At 47.7% G+C, this 20,463-nt stretch overlaps 1 protein-coding gene across 4 annotated transcripts in view; it reads right to left on the reverse strand.

Annotated features, from left to right (window-relative positions):
* Positions 1–14,922: 14,922 nt before the first annotated feature.
* The window catches only part of LOC146869849 (heme-binding protein 2-like), a 99,180-nt gene continuing 93,639 nt past the window's right edge, over positions 14,923–20,463 (reverse strand). For all 4 annotated transcript variants that reach the window (XM_085654697.1, XM_085654707.1, XM_085654717.1 and 1 more), the window contains exons 5-7: positions 19,506–19,639; positions 16,409–16,572; positions 14,923–15,142 (exon numbers count right to left, since the gene is read on the reverse strand). In XM_085654697.1, coding sequence (XP_085510823.1) covers positions 15,061–15,142; positions 16,409–16,572; positions 19,506–19,639 — 380 coding nt within the window. In that variant the 3' untranslated portion in view covers positions 14,923–15,060. The remainder of the gene's footprint in view (positions 15,143–16,408; positions 16,573–19,505; positions 19,640–20,463) is intronic.

Below are 20,463 nucleotides of genomic sequence, written 5' to 3' on the forward strand. Positions count from 1 at the left end.
CCCCTTAGATGGGATGCCTACCACAGAGGAAGAAAGTGATGGGGATACAGATGTGAGTGGGGATGAAGGGAGAACTAGCCCAGTGCCAAGTGTTATACTTGGCCCAGCTAAACTAAGGCTATTGGGGACTGACAGTGGGTTCACCCCATTGGATCTCCCCAGTGGACTTAACACAGGGCTTGGAAGGCAAAGGAATCGCTCAGGTGACTCCAATGCTTCCCATGGCTCTAGAGGCTCTCAAGGTCACTCCAGAAGGAGACTGACCACCCCTCAGAGGAGGGAACATGAGGCCAGAATGCAGGAAGCCCAGCTGAGGATCAGGAAGCAGGAGCTAGAAGTAGCCCTGATGGAAGAAAAACTGAACAAGGCTAGGCAACCTAGAGAGAGTGGGTCTATACCCACTGGTGGCAGCATTGTCCCTAAGGACAAAGATAGGGTCTTTGATAATAGGAACCTGTCTAAGGTTGTGCCCCCCTACAAAAGTGGGGATGACATCCACAAATGGATAACTGCTCTTGAGAGAGCCTGCAAAGTACAGCAGGTTCCTGAAGACCAGTGGGCAGCAATCCTCTGGCTCTCCTTTGAAGGAAGAGGCAGAGACAGACTCCTCACTGTTAGAGAAGAGGATGTCAGAAATTACAGAGTCCTGAAGAGTGTTCTAGTTGATGGGTTAGGCTTAACCACTGAACAGTACAGGTTAATGTTCAGAGACACCCAAAAGACACAGACTCAGGACTGGTCTGAATACATTGAATGTGCCACTAAGGCTTTGGAGGGTTGGTTGCTGGGAAGTAAGGTATCTGATTTTACAGGATTGTATAATTTGATGATGAGAGAACAGATTTTAAATAACTGTCAAAACCAGCAACTGCATCAACACTTGGTTGACTCTGATCTGACCTCTCCCCAAGAATTGGGAAAGAAGGCAGACAAATGGGTCAGAACCAGGGTTAAGCAAAAGAACCAGAACCAGGGCCAAGGGGGTGATCAGAAGAAAACAGACCAAAAGGGTGGAGATCAGAAACCTAAAGACCAGAAGTCTTCAACAGGGCCCCAAACTACTGCTAAGGAGGGTGGGTCCCAACAGTCCAAGAAGAAGAAAGAAGGTCAGAAGAAACCCTGGTGCAATCATTGTAAAAATACAACTCACTGGACTAGTGATTGCAAAAAGGGTGGAGCCCCCAACACTGTTGCCCCTAAGGCACCTGCTCCCAGTACTACTGTTAGCAGTGTTGGTCCCCAGACAAAGGGTGTAGTGGGAATCACTATGGGAACTGAAGGAGATTCTGACTTAGACAGAACCCTTACACAGGCAGTCTTGATCTGTGATGGGGACATTGATTTGTCCCTGACTGTGAGCCCCAGTAACCTGGGCAAGTACAGACAGACTCCTTTAATTAATGACAAAGTGGCTCAAGCCTACAGGGACACATGTGCCAGTGTCACTATGGTGACACCAGGCTTTGTGGACCCTGGACAGTACATACCAGGTGAGAACTACCTGGTGACCAATGCCAGCAATGCCACTACTTCACATAGTGTGGCAGTTGTTAACTTCTCATGGGGAGGGGTAACTGGCCTCAAAAGGGTTGTGGTTAGTGCAGACCTCCCAGTAGAATGTTTGTTGGGCAATGACCTAGAGAGTTCTCTATGGTCAGAAGTGGAGTACAGGACTCATGCAGAGATGTTAGGTATATCATCACATGTCCTTGCTGTGACCAGGTCACAGGCTAAAAAGTGCCTCACTGAACCTCAGGTCTTGGATCCTGGAACAATGGACCAAGCACCTACCAAGAAGAAGAACAGGAGGGTCAAGGCTGTGCCTTCCCCCCTGCCTCAGAGTGATGATCAGCCTTCCCAGGAAGCTGATCTAGAGGACCCTGAAGGAACTGTCCCTGAAGAGCTTGAACCTGATCAGGTTGAGTTTCTGGGGACAGGGGGACCTTCAAGGGCTGACTTGAGGCAGGCTCAAGTATCCTGTCCCTCTCTTGAACCCCTCAGACAGCTGGCTGCTGCTGAGGCTGCTGGGAATGCTCAAGGTACCCATAAAGTGTATTGGGATGAAGGGCTCCTTTATTCAGAGGCTAGAGACCCCAAGCCTGGTGCAACCAGGAGGTTGGTTATACCTCTGCAATTTAGGGGCTTCCTTCTTACCTTGGCCCATGATATTCCCTTAGCAGGACACCTAGGCCAGAATAAGACCTGGGACAGACTTGTCCCTCACTTTCACTGGCCTCATATGAATGAAGATACAAAGGAGTTTTGTCGCTCCTGTGTTACCTGCCAAGCCAGTGGCAAATCAGGTGGCACAACAAAGGTCCCCCTGATACCACTACCTGTGGTGGGGGTTCCCTTTGAAAGAGTGGGAATAGATATAGTGGGTCCCATGGATCCTCCCACTGCATCTGGGCACAGATTTATACTGGTGGTAGTGGATCATGCCACCAGGTATCCAGAGGCAATTCCCCTTAGGACCACTACAGCTCCTGTTGTGGCCAGGGCCCTGCTGGGAGTATTCTCCAGAGTGGGGTTTCCTAAGGAGGTAGTATCTGACAGAGGTACCAACTTTATGTCAGGATACTTGACAGCTATGTGGAAGGAATGTGGTGTCAACTACAAGTTCACCACCCCTTATCACCCACAATGCAATGGGCTTGTTGAGAGATTCAACAAGACCCTAAAGGGTATGATCAAAGGATTACCTGAAAAGCTCAGGCGAAGATGGGACATCCTTCTACCCTGCCTTCTGTTTGCTTACAGAGAGGTCCCACAAAAAGGAGTTGGCTACAGCCCCTTTGAATTGTTGTTTGGGCACCCTGTGAGAGGCCCACTGTGTTTGGTGAAGGAAGGATGGGAGTTACCTCTCAAAAAGCCTAAGCTAGACATAGTGGACTATGTACTTGGTCTCCGCTCCAGGATGGCTGAGTATATGGAGAAGGCATCCAAAAACCTTGAGGCAAGCCAGGCCTTACAGAAAGCTTGGCATGACCAAAAGGCTGTCTTGGTTGAGTATCAGCCAGGACAGAAGGTATGGGTGTTGGAGCCAGTGGCCCCAGCAGCACTCCAAGACAAATGGTCTGGACCCCATACAATCCTGGAAAAGAAGGGAGAGGTCACCTACTTGGTCGACCTAGGAACTCCCAGGAGTCCCCACAGGGTACTCCATGTTAACAGGCTTAAAGCATATGTTGACAGGGCAGACATGGGCTTGCTCATGGCTACAGATGAGGGACAGGAGGAAGAGAGTGACCCTCTCCCAGACCTGTTGTCTCAGAACCCTGAAGATGGCTCAGTTGAAGGAGTGACCCTGGGAGGCAACCTCACTGCCCATCAGCAGACTGAATGTAGACAGGTTCTACAATCATTTTCACATATGTTTTCCTTGATACCTAGTCAAACTGACTGGTGTACCCATGTGGTGGACACTGGTGACAGTCTGCCTGTAAAGAACAAGCTTTACAGACAACCTGACCACGTCAGGGACTGTATAAAGGCTGAGGTACATAAAATGCTGGAATTAGGTGTCATTGAACCCTCAGAGAGCCCCTGGGCTAGCCCAGTGGTTCTGGTCCCCAAACCTCACACCAAAGATGGCAAGAGAGAGATGAGGTTCTGTGTGGATTACAGAGGACTCAATGCTGTCACCAGGACAGATGCACACCCTATTCCAAGGGCAGATGAGCTCATAGACAAACTAGCTTCTGCAAAGTTTTTGAGCACATTTGACTTAACAGCTGGCTATTGGCAAATCAGATTAGCTGAGGAGTCTAAGGCCAAAACAGCATTCTCAACCCCAGGTGGGCACTACCAGTTTGTGGTGATGCCCTTTGGTCTGAAGAATGCACCTGCCACCTTCCAAAGGCTGGTGAACCAAGTCCTTACTGGGTTGGATGACTTTTGCGCAGCATATCTTGATGACATTGCTGTCTTTAGCTCCACCTGGGAGGATCACCTGATCCACCTGAAGAAGGCTCTTGAGGCCCTGCAGAGGGCAGGCCTCACTATCAAGGCTACTAAGTACCAGATAGGGCAGAGTAAGGTTGTGTATTTGGGCCACCTTGTAGGTGGAGGCCAAGTTCAACCACTGGAGAGTAAGATACAATCCATCAAGGACTGGTCCCCTCCAACCACCCAGACTCAAGTTCGAGCTTTCTTGGGCTTGACTGGGTACTACAGGAAGTTTGTTAAGAACTATGGGTCCATTGTGACTCCTCTTAATGATCTGACATCCAAGAAGATGCCCAAAAAGGTTCAGTGGACAGTAAGCTGTCAAAAGGCATTTGATGACCTGAAGGAGGCCATGTGCTCTGCACCTATCCTGAAAAGTCCTGACTACTCCAAAGAGTTTATTGTCCAAACAGATGCTTCTGAGTTGGGTGTGGGAGCTGTGCTGTCACAACTTAATGTAGATGGTCAAGACCAACCCATTGCTTTTATTAGCAGAAGGTTGACCCCCAGAGAGAAGAATTGGTCAGCTATTGAGAGGGAGGCCTTTGCTGTGGTGTGGGCCCTGAAGAAGCTGAGGCCATACTTGTTTGGCACTCACTTCAAGATTCAGACCGACCATAAGCCCCTCTTGTGGCTAAATCAGATGAAGGGTGAAAACCCCAAACTGCTTAGGTGGTCCATTTCCCTACAGGGGATGGACTTTACAGTGGAGCACCGGCCAGGTACTGACCATGGGAATGCAGATGGTCTCTCCAGGTACTTCCACTTAGGACATGAAGACGAGACTGGTCAAGGCTAGTTTAATGTCCCAGCGTTTGGGGGGGGGTTGTGTAGGAGAGTAGGGTCTGCTATCCTATGGTCACCCCAAATTTTTGCTTTTTGCTTCACTGGTTTTTGACATATTGAGGCTGTGGGCCTGCCAATCAGGCCCCCAGCCTGCTGTTCTCTCTACTAAATTAAAACTATGCACCCTAGGTGCATAACCAATTGGAAGTGGATCACCCTGTCAGCCCCTGTACCAGTGTACACTAGGTACCCAGGGCATTGGTGTACCCAAGGCCTGCCAAGGGCTGAAGCATGTATTATGCCACCCCAGGCTTGGCCTAACAATCTGACACAACTGGCTGATCACTCAGCTGGGGTAAGTTGGTGTAATCACCTCTTACTTAGGTGTAGTATACCTATACCTAACCTTAAATGGGACACCTGGTAACCTATAAGTCACTCCTATGGCAGGCCTTAACAATCCTGAAGGCAGAGTGCTTGGTTCCATGTGAGATGGTGCTCTGGCATGAGCTGAGCCTGTCTGCAGTGGTCGGAACAACTTCCTTCTACTGTTTCCAGATATCGTCATACCATATACTCTTAAGTGCATTATGAACCTCGCGGTTAAATGCTATCTTTGGTTTGGCTTTATCAAAACATGTCGAGTAAGGTGTCATACGAATTGGAATACTAACCCCTCGCCAATTCTGGCGACGGGGTTAGCATTCCACCCTTCTAGAGGGACACGACATGTACAGTGCCTGAAACCCGGGTAAAATCAGACATAGCCTCAGCTCCACAAAATGGATGCTGCCACCACAGACACAAGTCTGCCCTCCTGCTGCTGGGAGTCCTTCCAGCTTGGGAGGTGTGGACAAAGGGTTTCCTGCCAGGGGAGGTGCGTGCACCACCCCAGACAGGATTTTGTGTATTGGTCAGGTAGGGCTTGAAAGAAACCAGACATGCCTGTGGCTCACAAGGAGCCTCGGTGCATATGCCAGTTCAAACCGGTCCTGGGGCACACCAGTCCCGGGCCTGGGGCGAGCTGGACAAAGGATTGGGGGTGTAACCACCCCCCTTCCTGGTCCCACCCATAGGGAGGGACCTAGCAGGTAGTCCGGCCCCTAGAATCCGCTTAAAGGTAGGAGCTGTGTCCTAAGACTTCAGACATCCTGGAATCAACTTGAAACTAAGAAGAAGACGGGAACTTCGACATTCTGCTGCACAGAAGACTGAAGAAAATCTCCCCTGTGGTCAGGGAGTGACCACCTTGCTAACGCAAGCACCATCCAGCGCATCAACGTCTGCTTTGCCGCCGCCTCCCGCCGGAGCCCGAGCCCAGAGACTGACAAGACCTGGACCTCCAGACCTCTCACCGCCCGATCCTCAGTCCCTGAAAAGAGGAGACCCGTGGAGGCACCGAGACACGTGGAGCCAGCCATCTTGGAACGACTACGACAAGCTGACAAGTGCAACAACCGAGGCTCCCTCCAAGTTGTGCTTTGGGATCTGAGAAGCCCAACACCCGAGCAGCATCTGCATCAAAGGTGAGCCCTCCAGCATCTCCACGATCTGCGTGGGGCCCTTCTGCATTTTGCCACTCGACGCGCCTAACCGGTTGCTGGCCCGCTGGCTAGTAGCCATCTTGGCGACGAACTTCAAGAAATACACCGCTGGTCTGGTTGCTCCAGACTGGCCCTTGCTCCCCTCCAAAGGAGCAGTCCTTCTGACCTTGCTGGTCAGAACCATCAGCTTATTTCCTTTTCCTACAACAATTGCTTTTGCCAAGGCTTGTTTGCTTCGATCAAGTCGCCGACACCGCTGACAGCGAGAGCCTGCGTGGGACAGCTCGTGACTCGACTCCTGGACGTCGTCGACCTCCAGGGACCACGTGGCTGCAGAGACAAGCTACCCCTTTCTTCCTGTTTGCACCCGACATTGCCTGGTACCCACCTGGTGCCACGCTGGTCACTGGCTAGTGACTGTGAACACTGTCCCCTCTGCTTACAGGTCTTCAACATCTCCGATCCACTCTTGGATCCACTGCATCTCTCCCGGACCGACCGCCTGCAGCATCTTTGTCTTCAAGCTCCACGGAACAGATAGAAGAAACCCGACGCACTTCGAGGCCTATGCACCCGCTTCCTGTGGGTGAGGTAAAGCTGGCACACCTGTGCCCAAGTGTAGTATTACATCTCTAGTGCCTGTGTTCCAAATCTTGAGTTCCTAGTCCATCCGGAAGATCCTCTTTGCAGTAACTTTGTACTTTTTACGCACCCATTGAAACCTATGGGAGCACGCGTGTGACTATTTGCTCTGCACACGCCACCCGTGGACCTCCTGGTCACTAACTGACGTTAGCTCCTTGTAGGCCCAGCGATTCTAGAGGCCCTAGGCCTTTTCCCTTTTCTGTTCGTGGTACTTATACCACTATTTTAGTATATGGTTTGAGTGGCCACCAGGGCCTATCCATATAACGTGCAACTTCTGTGTATTCTGTGATAATCTTGTTTGACGATTTGTGCTCCTGTGCTCATAAAGAGACTAGGGGTTACTTTGAGAAATAAATACATATATATTTTGAATATATATCTGTGTGGTGTCCTTTCATTGGTATAAAAGGGGGTTACATTTGGTAAAACAGCTGGCTTAACACGCTTCACGAGTTTAGCCTCAAAGACTGCTTAGCCTACGCTACCACTAGGGCAGCTAGTCCGAAAAGGTTGACTTACAACCACACCATAAGGGTTGCTCGGCATGGTACAAGGTGATCACTTTAACTAGTGAGCATCATATACCAGGCCAACTTCTCACAGTCAGTCTCTCTCACTGTCAGTCTCTCTCACTGTCAGTCTCTCTCACTGTCAGTCTCTCTCACTGTCAGTCTCTCTCTCACTCTCTCAATCAGTCTCTCTCTCTCAATCAGTCTCTCTCTCAGTCAGTCTATCCGTCAGTCAGCCAGTCAGTCTCTCTCACTGTCAGTCTCTCTCTCAGTCAGTCTCTCTCTCAGTCAGTCTCTCTCTCAGTCAGGCTCTCTCTCAGTCAGTCTCTCTCTCTCTCAGTCAATCAGTCTCTCTCTCAGTAAGTCTCTCCGTCAGTCGGCCAGTCAGTCTCTCTCTCAGTCGGTCAGTCAGTCTCTCTCTGTGCCAGTCTCTCTCTCAGTCAGTCAGTCTCACTCTCTCTGTCAGACTCAGTCATTCAGTCTCTCTCTCTCTCTCAGTCAGTCAGTCTCTCTCTTTCTGTCAGTCAGTCTCTCTCTGTCAGTCAGTCTCTCAGTCAGACAGTCTCTCTTTCAGTGAATCTCTCTCTCTGTCAGTCTCTCTCTTAGTCAGTCAGTCTCTCTCCTAGTCAGTGTCTCAGTCAGACTCTTAGTCAGTCTCTCTCTCTCAGTCAGTCAGTCAGTCTCTCTCTGTCAGTCTCTTTCTCTCTTTCTGCCAGTCAGTCTCTCTCTCACAGTCAGTCAGTCTCTCCTAGTCAGTCAGTCTCCCTCAGTCAGTCAGTCAGTCTCTCTCTCTCTCCCTCAGTCAGTCTCTCTCTGTCAGTCAGCTCTCTCTCAGTTGGTCAGTCAGTCTCTCTCTCTGTCAGTCAGTCTCTCGCTCTGTCAGCCAGTCAGTCTCTCTCTCTCTCTCAGTCAGTTAGTCTCTCTCTGTCAGTCAGTCTCTCTCAGTCAGTCAGTCTCTCTCTCTCTGTCAGTCTCTCTCTATCAGTCTCTCTCTCTCTCTCTGCCAGTCAGTCTCTCTCTGTCAGTCAGTCTCTCTCTCACAGTCAGTCAGTCTCTCCTAGTCAGTCAGTCTCTCTCTCTCTCCCTCAGTCAGTCAGTCAGCTCTCTCTCAGTTGGTCAGTCAGTCTCTCGCTCTGTCAGCCAGTCAGTCTGTCTCTCTCAGTCAGTTAGTCTCTCTCTTTCGGTCAGTCTCTCTCTCGGCCAGTCTCTCTCAGTCAGTCAGTCTCTCTCTCTCTGTCAGTCTCTCTCTCTCTTTCTGCCAGTCAGTCTCTCTCTGTCAGTCAGTCTCTCTCTCACAGTCAGTCAGTCTCTCCTAGTCAGTCAGTCTCCCTCAGTCAGTCTCTCTCTCTCTCTCTCTCCCTCAGTCAGTCAGTCTCTCTCTGTCACTCAACTCTCTCTCAGTTGGTCAGTCAGTCTCTCTCTCTTAGTCAGTCTCTCTCTCTCTGCCAGTCAGTCTCTCTCTGTCAGTCAGTCTGTCTCTCACAGTCAGTCAGTCTCTCCTAGTCAGTCTGTCTCCCTCAGTCAGTCATTCAGTCTCTCTCTCTCTCCCTCAGTCAGTCAGTCTCTCTCTGTCAGTCAGTCAGTCTCTCTGTCAGTCAGCTCTCTCTCAGTTGGTCAGTCAGTCTCTCTCTCTGTGTGCCAGTCTCTCTCTCTCTGTCAGTCAGTCTCTCGCTCTGTCAGCCAGTCAGTTAGTCTCTGTCAGTCAATCTCTCTCTCAGTCAGTCTCTCAGTCAGTAAGGCTCTCTCTCAGTCAGTCTGTCTCTCTCTCTCTCTCAGTCAGCCAATCTCTCCCTCAGTCAGTCAGTCAGTCTCTCCCTCTCCCTCAGTCAGTCAGTCTCTCTCTCTCTCTCTCCCTCAGCCAGTCTCTCTCTCTCTGTCAGTCAGTCAGTCTCTCTGTCAGTCAGCTCTTTCTCTGTCAGTGTCTCTCTCAGTCAGTCTCTCCTCAGTCAGTCAGTCTCTCTCTGAGTCAGTCAGTCTCTCTCTGAGTCAGTCAGTCTCTCTCTGAGTCAGCCAGTCTCTCTCTCAGTCAGTATCTTAGTCTCTCAGTCAGTCAGTCTCTCTCTTTACTCTCTCTCTCTCTCCACTCTCAGTTGGTCAGTCAGTCTCTCTCTCTGTGCCAGTCTCTCTCTCTCTGTCCGTCAGTCTCTCGCTCTGTCAGCCAGTCAGTCTCTCTCTGTCAGTCAATCTCTCTCTGTCAGTCTCTCAGTCAGTAAGGCTCTCTCTCTCTGTCAGTCTGTCTCTCTCTCTCTCTGTCAGTCTCTCCCTAAGTCAGTCTCTCTCTGTCAGTCTCTCTCTCTCAATCAGTCTCTCTCTCTCTCAATCAGTTTCTCTCAGTCAGTCTATCCGTCAGTCGGCCAGTCAGTCTCTCTCTCAGTCAGTCTCTCTCTCCGTCAGTCTCTCTCTCTCAGTCAATCAGTCTCTCTCTCAGTCAGTCTCCCTCAATCAGTCAGTCTCCCTCAATCAGTCAGTTTCTCTCTCTCTCCCTCAATCAGTCAGTCAGTCTCTCTCTGTCAGTCAGCTCTCTCTCAGTTGGTCAGTCAGTCTCTCTGTCAGTCAGTCTCTTGCTCTGTCAGCCAGTCAGTCTGTCTCTCTCAGTCAGTTAGTCTCTCTCTTTCAGTCAGTCTCTCTCTCAGCCAGTCTCTCTCAGTCAGTCAGTCTCTCTCTCTCTCTGTCAGTCTCTCTCTCTCTTTCTGCCAGTCAGTCTCTCTCTGTCAGTCAGTCTCTCTCTCACAGTCAGTCAGTCTCTTCTAGTCAGTCAGTCTCCCTCAGTCAGTCAGTCAGTCTCTCTCTCTCTCCCTCAGTCAGTCAGTCTCTCTCTGTCAGTCAACTCTCTCTCAGTTGGTCAGTAAGTCTCTCTCTCTTAGTCAGTCTCTCTCTCTCTCTGTCAATCTCTCTCTCTCTGCCAGTCAGTCTCTCTCTGTCAGTCAGTCTGTCTCTCACAGTCAGTCAGTCTCTCCTAGTCAGTCAGTCTCCCTTAGTCAGTCATTTAGTCTCTCTCTCTCTCCCTCAGTCAGTCAGTCTCTCTCTGTCAGTCAGTCAGTCAGTCTCTCTGTCAGTCAGCTCTCTCTCAGTTGGTCAGTCAGTCTCTCTCTCTGTGCCAGTCTCTCTCTCTCTGTCAGTCAGTCTCTCGCTCTGTCAGCCAGTCAGTTAGTCTCTCTCTGTCAGTCAATCTCTCTCTCAGTCAGTCTCTCAGTCAGTAAGGCTCTCTCTCTCTCAGTCAGTCTGTCTCTCTCTCTCTGTCAGTCAGTCAGTCTCTCTCTCTCTGTCAGTCTCTCCCTAAGTCAGTCTCTCTCTTAGTCAGTCAGTCTCTCTCTCAGTCTCTCTCTCGCTGTCAGTCAGTCTCTCTTAGTCAGTCAGTCTCTCTCAGTCAGCCAGTCTCTCCCTCAGTCAGTCAGTCTCTCCGTCAGTCAGTCAGTCTCTCCCTCTCCCTCAGTCAGTCAGTCTCTCTCTCTCTCCCTCAGCCAGTCTCTCTCTCTGTCAGTCAGTCAGTCTCTCTGTCAGTCAGCTCTTTCTCTGTCAGTGTCTCTCTCAGTCAGTCTCTCCTCAGTCAGTCAGTCTCTCCTCAGTCAGTCTCTCTCTGAGTCAGTCAGTCTCTCTCTCAGTCAGTCAGTTTCTCTCTGAATCAGCCAGTCTCTCTCTCAGTCAGTATCTTAGTCTCTCAGTCAGTCAGTCTCTCTCTCTCTCTCTCTCTCTCTCTCCACTCTCTCTCTCTCTCTCTCCACTCTCTCTCTCCACTCGCTCTCTCCACTCTCTCTCTCTCTCCACTGTCTCTGTCTGGGGGGCCATGGGTACATTATCTCCAAGGTCCGCGGGCCACCAAGAAAGGACTGCAGAGCAGCTGGCGGCCCGCGGGCCGTCCTATGAGTACCACGGCCCTAGACACATTGCCTGAACACAGTACTCTAGATGTGCACCTTCCCACAGGAAGTGGTCAATAGAGGGTGTAGACACCCTAAAGGTAGGACGTTCTCTGTGGTGAGGTCGAAGCAGGAGGATCAAAGAAGCTTGCAAGACAGAGTTCTGAAAGCCGAGAAACAGGTAAGTGGCAGGCGAAGAGGGGGAGTGTGGATGGTCTTTAAATAAGAATGGTTTAGAACGTTCATAAGGGTCACATTCTAATTGTTTATAACAAGGAACAGGTGCAGATAATTAAGTTGATGAGGCAGCCTTCTAGAACGTGTTTTAGAATGTTCACAAAGGTCGCGTTCTAATTAAATTATCACACGAATGATCTCAACTGAATTTCATACACATATCGCAAATTATATTCAACTAACTAAATTTGGATTATACACTGATCTTCGTATTATTGTACACCACTGGCCATACTCTCCATATGAAGACCTTAAAAGTATAACATAAAGCTCCATTATAGACAGGAAGCTCTTCCAACAGATCTCCACAGTTAGAACCACATGACTCGTGGTGGTGATCTATGACTTAATGTAGGTGAATGTTGTGACGGTCCCCTGATGAAGGCACTCCAGCCGAAATGCGCCTAGTGTTTAACCTACCGCCAGCCTTCTCATTCATTGTGATTGTTCTAGATTTCGCCACACTTTCTATACTGTGCAATGTTTATATATACATGTACCTTATAAAGTTAAAAGAAGATGTATAAATATGAAATGAAATGTTTTTCATGGACACAATAATGGTGCACAATCTTTGATAATGTATTGATGGTTTTAACTATAACTAAAACATCATTTTTGATAAATGGAATAAAAAATAGAAAATATTTCCTATATTAAAATATATGTGTCATGTATAAGACTTGTAAGTATTGCACATTGACCTGTATGATGTAATTGCTGTTTTGCCCGTATATATTTCCTATTGTGTATGCTTGTCTAGTTTACTTTACCTTTATTGTTATTTACTCCCTACGTCTAGCAAGCACATTGTGCATGTAGGGCCCCTTCTTTCCAAACTTATAATCCCCCATATGATACCAACCTTAGAAAAAGGAAAAACTTAAATTTTATGTTTTTATGTTTTATACCAGTAGGAGTAACTGCCATTAAAAAAACAAAAAAACTTTATATTTTGATTAGTCACAATATGATTATTTAGTTTCCAGTCTGTTTACATACATTATACATGTACACATCACAGTCTGGTTGACTTCTACACGTCAATGTGTCATATCCCTATCCAACGATATCACCACTTACCCGGACCCCTGTGGTAGCTGTTGGTCCCACCCAGCGTGTCATAGCTATCTTTCTCTTGGCTAGCATTAGTCACAGGGTCAAAGAGCGTCTTTCATTAAGGCTACCGGAGGTGACAGTGGTATCAACAAGTCATCCATGATATTCAGACAAAGACCTCCTTCCAAAACCATTGACCTCTAACACATTCCACATGCCTTGGGCATGACTGGTCAGATCTAAGGCCACAGCTGTCCAGATGTGCAGGTGCACAGTGCATCTGGCATAGATATTTAACGGGTAGTAAGCAGTGTTTGTTATTTAATGGAAATGTTCATAGTAGCAGCATTAAAAGGCCATTGCCTATCCGTATCGGGATCTCTTTCCCATATCCAACGGGCTGTGGATGCCGTGGCTCTATTGCCCTAGGTATGTCTTCGTGTAGACATGAGACCCAGTGTCCAATACCCTGAGACATTATCATCTTAGTCAGAATATCTAGCTGAGGATTCTAGATTCAGTGGTATGGACAGCAAAATAGGTCCTCAGTGTATGCAATATCCTCAAATATATCAAAAATATCCAGCCCAGATGTTGTCCCCAGGTCTTTCAATTCTACCAGTTTCAGAGGTTTACCACTTACGAATAAATGTCCCATTTTGTAAATCCCAACTTTTCTATCTGGGAGCGTGCCTTGGGCGCTGACACCATTGGAAGCATAGCATGTCCTTTCAAAGGTATTTCGGGTGAATACATTGCTTGCTGTTATAGTACTGCAATATCTTGTGCCAAGCACAGATTGCAACTGTATTTCACTGGAGTAGTTTCTAGTAGGTATGGCTCAGTCAACACTCATTCCACCACTAATAGCGGATGTTCAGGGTCATCCTTGTACCAGAAAGGAGCATATTGTGGCTCCCCCACACATTGTAAGGGATAAAGTACCTCCTGCCATACATTACAATGATACCGCCAGTTACCAGGGAGTTCAATAACAATAATAATAGAATGAGGTTGAAGGCCAAGTTCCTTTATAGGGTTATGGAACTCTGAAGTGACTTCCATTATCCTTATCATGTATGCCAGGGGGTACTTTATACCATATTATAAAACCCTGGTACGTAGCTTTTCATATAAAAGACTGAGCATGTTTACAAATGTGAGGAATAAAAATAAAACCTCCAGTGCAAAATTAAACACATCAAAAACCATTCAATAGAAGTCAGTTATAAAAAAAAAGCACTAGCTCGGAATGTGTAGAAGCATGCAGAAAGATTCTAGCTTTTCTCTAACTATATAAGGAGTGCAAAAAATAAAAATGTTCTTTCTGCTCGTCATTGTAAGCTAAAAAATAGAGCAGTAAAGCAATGGTCGAATTTTGTTGTTTTAAACAGCTGCTTTAAATATGCTCTGTGACCTGACTAGCCATTCACCTCAGCTGCTGGCTCTGGCAGAAGGCATTGTGACATTAGAACTCGACTGTAATAGCCTTATAAGAGTCGCGTTCTGAGTCGGTGTGTCACAAGTCGTCGATAATAAAGAAATTAGATACTGCTGTTTATACAGGCATTATAGAATCCCAAATATTATAATATAATTCCATGGCTGGGACTGACACACTCCCTTCATAAGTCAAGGCCTCAACATCCCAGGCAATGCAAGGCTGTCTCCCAGCCAAGATCAATTGAATGTTCCAGAAGAATGTGTGGGAGAGTGGTATTGGGCAGTGGCGGAGCTAGGCACTTTACCAGCCACGGCAGTCCCTGCCTTTGCCGCCCCGCGGGAGCGGGGGGAGGTGCTTGGAGATGAATCCTGCCTCTCATGTAACAGCGAGGGCGAGGCCGCCGCCCCCAAAATCTCATGCACCCCGCCACCTATTGCTAACCCACTGGTATTGAGATATTACAAAATAGGTATAGTAATTGGGGAAGAGTTACCATCTTCTGCAGCTTGATTCTTCTTGCCATAGAAAGCAGGAGTGTTCTCCATCTTTCAGGCTGTTATTGTATTTTCAATACCACAACCCCATGGGTACCTTGTAGCACAACATGGCGATCCCTAAGTAATCGTCTGTACTTTTGTTTCCACTGTTCTGCTGAGCATTGCGTTGCTTATGTTTTCTCTGTTCTCTCATAGATACTGTATATGTCATGCAACGCGGGCGTAGCAATCAAGCAATAATAAAGCAGAATTCTCTGTAAGCACCAGAAAAACCCTTCTATCATTTGGAAAGCACAGGAAAATACCCACCAGAATTCACAACAAATAAAAACGAAAACAGGACACCTTATATATATTGATGAAGACTAACAACAAAAGTCATTTGTTGCAGGGAAGATTCATTTTATTTTGGCACACTTTCCCCCCAGTAGGAGAAGTGAGAGGTACAGCGATTTGGAGAGGGGATGGAGTGTGGCACGTTCCAGGTACCACGTGAAGCAGCCTGTCACGATCCTCCTGCCATGTTCATGATCACTCCTGCATGCTCTCACAACTGGGCTCTCCTTGGCCACGGAACCAGATCTCGTTGTGGCGGTTGAAGAGTTTCATGGGACTGCGGAGAGAAAATTAGACATTGCTGAGCTCAGCGATCCCTGGTGTCCAAACAAAAGAGGATTGGCCAACACAGACACCGGCATCTTTACAGTCTAAGTGGTGGGATTGGGTTAGAGTGAGTGTGTCAGATGTTACTGTTTTCTGATAGCTTTGACACTTGTAATCCTGTTCCTTTCTGTGAGAGATAACAATGAAACAAGTAAAACAAGTCTGAGTGTCTGTGAAAAACTGTTGCTATGGTGGGCATCTTCCTCATGTAACATGTGAATGATTCTACTGCAACATTGTGCAAGTGATGAAGGCAAACATTTAAATACGTGTTTTCATGTGAATTATCATAATGTAACATTTAAGAATGTCATCCTATGCAAGTGTTTATGATGTCACAGGTAAACATGTTTCCTGGTGCAATATAATAGGGTTTTATGAAAACTCATAACTTTGGGTGAGTGTTAGGAGTGTAAAATGTAAACTCATTCCACTTTCATGAGTGTTGAAGGTTTATCATGCCCATAAAGGGCTCCTTTCAGTTTAAAGGGCGGACCACCAGTCTTTCGAGTCAGGGCCACCCCCCACCATGGAGGGCCGCCTGTCATAGAGATTCTTTGCCTGCTGGGGGTAATCTCTGTGTCTCCACGTCAGTGCTAGTGTTTGTTTTTCCTGATATGCCTGGGACCTCGATGCCTCGTTTGGCTGCCCCTCCCCATGTGGCCAGCCTTTGGTGGCTGGGGCACCACCTTTCGCTCCAATGGTTGTCCATCAGCATTTCCCTCACTCTATATGGGGCACGAAACCGCAGCTTTGGCAAGATGGAGACCATTCCATTTGCAGTTGTTCTCACATCGTCTTAAACTGTAAATGACCCACATACCTGAACAATCACCTCTCGTTCCACGTGCCCAAAAGACACCTCCGATCAGGCGATCTCTCTCTGGCCACCGTCTCACGTAGCTACAAGACCAGAATGGGAGGAAAGTCCTTCTCCTACCTCTCAGCCAAAGCCTGGAACGACCTCCCCCTCCACCCATGACAAGCTCCCACACTGCCCCATTTCAGGAAGAACCTCAAGACCTGGCTTTTTGGATACCCCAGCACTCAACGGAGCCGCCTCCCTGCCCCCCCCCAGCACCTTGAGACGGTCACGGGTGAGTAGTAGTGCTGAGGATTGATAGTCCTGTGCAAGTGTGGCTCCAGAGAGCTGCTAATGTCCAGACCCATGACCAGGCGTGACGGTCCATGCGCACACGAGGAATCCTGTGCTTACCTGTTGTATCCTGCAGTGTAATAGTAGTTGGGGTTGAAGCTTTCAGCGTTCTGTTCGAGTGATGTGGCAAGGGCCTGAAAATTTGCGTCTCGATTGCTGTTTATGATCCAGCCGCCAAAGGAACGAACGTAGAGCACCATGTGAGGGAAGCGGGAAAAGAAGACCTGGGGGACAGAAAGGATGGTGCATATTACTCGCCAAGACACTGCCCCAGACCCCTCTACGGGCCATTAAAACAATACAGTCATTCCTGGTAATGAAGCACCATGCAGACTAAGGGCCCAATTTAATTGTTGGAGGTAAGGATACTCTGTCGCGACGGCGGCCGAGCATTCTCACCATCAAGGATGCGGTCCGTCCACAGCATATAGATACAGGTGTATCTTCGGGTAAATCGTGGCGGAGACTACTCTTTCTCCACTGTGTTTAATCCCCTTAGACGACCCTGAGGAGTAATGGCCGTCAGAGAAATTAATTCATGTCCACCCACCCATACTGGATGGGTGAACATGTGGTCACTTTTTACCGTTCCTTACTGCCAGGTAAAGTCTGGCGGTAAGGAACATCAAAAAAAATGTATGCTCCCCCGCCTCCCACGGTGAGGGAAGCATTCTTTTTATCTTTACCAAAAGAAACTCCAGTTTTAGGATTTCCTTTTCGAAAAGCAAAAAGATTAGAGCTTGTTACAGGGCTGCGTCCTTCTGACGCAGCCGTGCAGCAAACAGTAAAATGCATTGACAGGAACTGCTGTGACACCGATGCCTTTATAAATGACTGTCATTTAGGCTGTCATTTTAAATTTGGCGGATTGAGTAGGCACGGCCTGGCGGATGTAAAATCCAATGGTGACTCCTCCGTCCAGTGGAAATTAAATCGGGCCCCAACACTTAAATGTAACAACCGCCTGTACCGTAAATGCCAGCAACATACCAGCCAATAGTCCAACACCTCACACCCTATGACCCCAAAATCCTACTTGTAAGAAACCCCAATACCTCTAACTACTCCAACCTCGCTCATCGTCAGACTTGCAAAGTTACCCTTCTCGCTCTGCACCCAAAATTCCTAGTGCCAGCTGTGGCGGATCTCGCCTGCATGTTTTGCTTGACTGTAATTGTTCCACTTCTCTCTACACTTTCTCTTTTCAGTTCTAAAATCCTGTACCTGGAGTCTAGAGCTTTGCACCAGTGACTATTCATTCTCCCGCCAGCCTTTTCCTTTTGCCTAACATTTCTAAATGTCTGTTGCATTTCACTTCAGTGCACTGGTGCTTTCCTCCCACTGTAGTGGTGCAGAACCTGGTGTGGGAGGTTGGATGCAGAGATTATGAGCTGTTGTGCAAAGTCAATTATCCAAATGATTGAGTGAGCAACCAGAACCAACCCTTATTATCTTCATTGTAATTGGCACTACTAGGCCCCCATATTGGGCTCTCCATTCTTGATGCTGACATCCCCACCCTATTAGCTAAGACAGGATTGGAGGCCCGGGGGCATCTGTAGTGTAAGCGTATGTATAATATACAATACAATAGCTCTGTAGGCAAGAGTTAGGGCTTTAGATTTGATGGGGCTAACAAGGGGCAGCCAATGAGGACTGCACAAAGGTGCAGTGACCGAGGCGCAAGCAGGTGACTTCAAGGTCCGCCGGGCTCCCACATTCTGAATGACCTGCAGCAGCCGGTGGAGCAGAGAGGGTGGTAAACCTAACCACAGGCTATTGCATAGTCTCGTTTTGATGTTACCAGAGCGCGAATGACAGATTTAAGGCTCTCCTCCGGGATCCACTGAACCATTTTCCTAACTGATTTCAACATAAGAACAAAGCTGTCAGAACAGATCGAAACTGAGGTTCAAAGGATAGATTAGAGCCAAATTTGACCCCAAAGTTTTTCACCACCGTTGCAGGGGAATCAGAGAATCAGAGGGGACCACAAAGCCTTCTGGCCCTCAAAGGCAGGGAGCCAACGTGAGATAGAGTTCCTCTGTAACACGGCCCTGTTAACATTAACTTAGGGGCACATGCATCTAAATTGTAAATTGCAAATACCTAATTGCGAATTTCTTAGAATTGCAGTTAGGTGATCGCAATTTACAATGCATGAAACTCAAAGAGTTTTGGATTGTAATTCCTAGGGGGTCGCAAATCGCTCTACCTCATTAATATTAATGAGGTAGATCAAAATTTGCGACCCCCTAGAAATCGCAAAAATCACGGGGCTGTTGGCCCGCAGAGGTCGGCAAACCACCGTGTCCATGATTGCTTTTAAATTAATCAATATGTTTTTTTGTGAAGCAGCCCATTTTTGTTAAAGGAAAACGCGATGCTTTACAAAAAGTAAAATAAAAAGTTTTCTTTTCATTTTTTAAGACCTGGCAGTGCTTTTACAACCATTCACAAAGGGGCAGGGGTCCCTGGGGGACCCCTTCCCATTTGCGAATGGGTTACCACCTACTTGAAGTAGGTGGTAATATACAAATGTTTTGCAACCGTATTCACGGTCACAAAACATTCATGCATACAGTTATGATTCGGTATTTGGAAGGGACGCCCCAAACACACCCCTTTCAAATACCGAATCCCAAACTCATTTTGCAATTCGGTAACAGCTTACCGAAACGCAAATTGGGGTTTGCTGCATCTGTAAAGCATTTTTTGCGTTTGCAAGATGCGGCCCGTTTGCGAAGGCAAAAATGCTGTATGCATGTGCCCCTTAGTCATTACGCTTCTCCTCTGCGATCGATTTTTAGACTTGTAGGCAGCTTTTAAAATTCTGACGTCTGTGTTTATTGCTCAGTAACACTTGCCTTCTTTAAACCCCTGTGTTCTGAAAGGAGAAGAGATCATGGTGCTGAATTCCAGAGACACCACAGATTCTCTGTCATGTCCACATACATGAGATGTCCAGTACCCTTTAATCCCACAATATACCATCTGGGTATATCAGTAGCACAAAACCAATGTAGGAATCAAAAATACCCCCTTTCAGTTACTACAGACGTAGGAAGTAGATGCATTATCGCCTGTCCTCTGGCCTCCCCTCTGAAGAAGCTTCCACCCACCCCTGGGGAGTGGAGAAAAGCTGAGTGTGACTCACATCAGAACTGGAGGGCACGGGCGGGGCTTCGTGAAATGCCCGAGGAAGCAGGAAGTAGATGGTGTATTCTTTTTCCACATCATGGCCTAGTGGCACCTTGGTGATGACTGGAGCTGTCATTTCAAGTTTCACACCTGTGCAGACAAAGAAGAGACAGCCACAAAAATAAAACATGTTTATGAAAGAAGAGAGATGCAGCCCTTCTCAGGCAAGGTATCGTTCAAATTATGTCACTTCTCCAGGTCCTGCCTCTCTTCCCTCAGCCCAACCTCTCTTCTCCAGGTCTTCTCCCTCAGCCCAACCTCTGTTCTCCTGGCCCTGCCTCTCTTCTACAGGTTCTATCTCTACCCTCAGCCCAACCTCTCTTCTCCACGTCCTGTCTTTCTTCCCTCAGCCCTAGGGTGACCAACTGACATGGATGCAAATTCTGGACAGGACTGTAAACAATTCAGGACAAAGGGTCAACATTCTGGACAAGAATACAGAACAAAGGGTCAAAATTCAGGAAAAAAGATCCATTTTACAGACACGCCTAAGGAGAGGCCATACCCCACTATTTTATCAATGCATTTATTTACTCATTTCTGCACAGCACTATATATTCACCACAGTCTTTATGTGATTGCCTCTGGGTGAGGTACATTCAGGTGGCACATTATGTCTTTGTTCAATAGTACATTAATGCCCTTGAGCGCGGTGTCAAGGACATCACCCCTATCCAGATTTACCCAAACTTTCTTGGAGAGAAAGCAACAGCAACATTCTGATTATATTTATAAACATTTTAAACCTATGGCCAACATTAAGGTAAGAGGCCATCTGCTAGTTTAGACAAGTTGAACAAAAACATCTGCCTCACCTCAACCTCCAGACAACGTTAAACCTAAAAAAAACAATTAACGAGCAGATAGTGTGGGCGACGGTCTCGCACATAATGTCAGGATATGAGGTACCCGCA

Source organism: Triturus cristatus, chromosome 1_1 (genome assembly GCF_964204655.1).
Source record: "Triturus cristatus chromosome 1_1, aTriCri1.1, whole genome shotgun sequence".
NCBI classification, from domain to species: domain Eukaryota; kingdom Metazoa; phylum Chordata; class Amphibia; order Caudata; family Salamandridae; genus Triturus; species Triturus cristatus.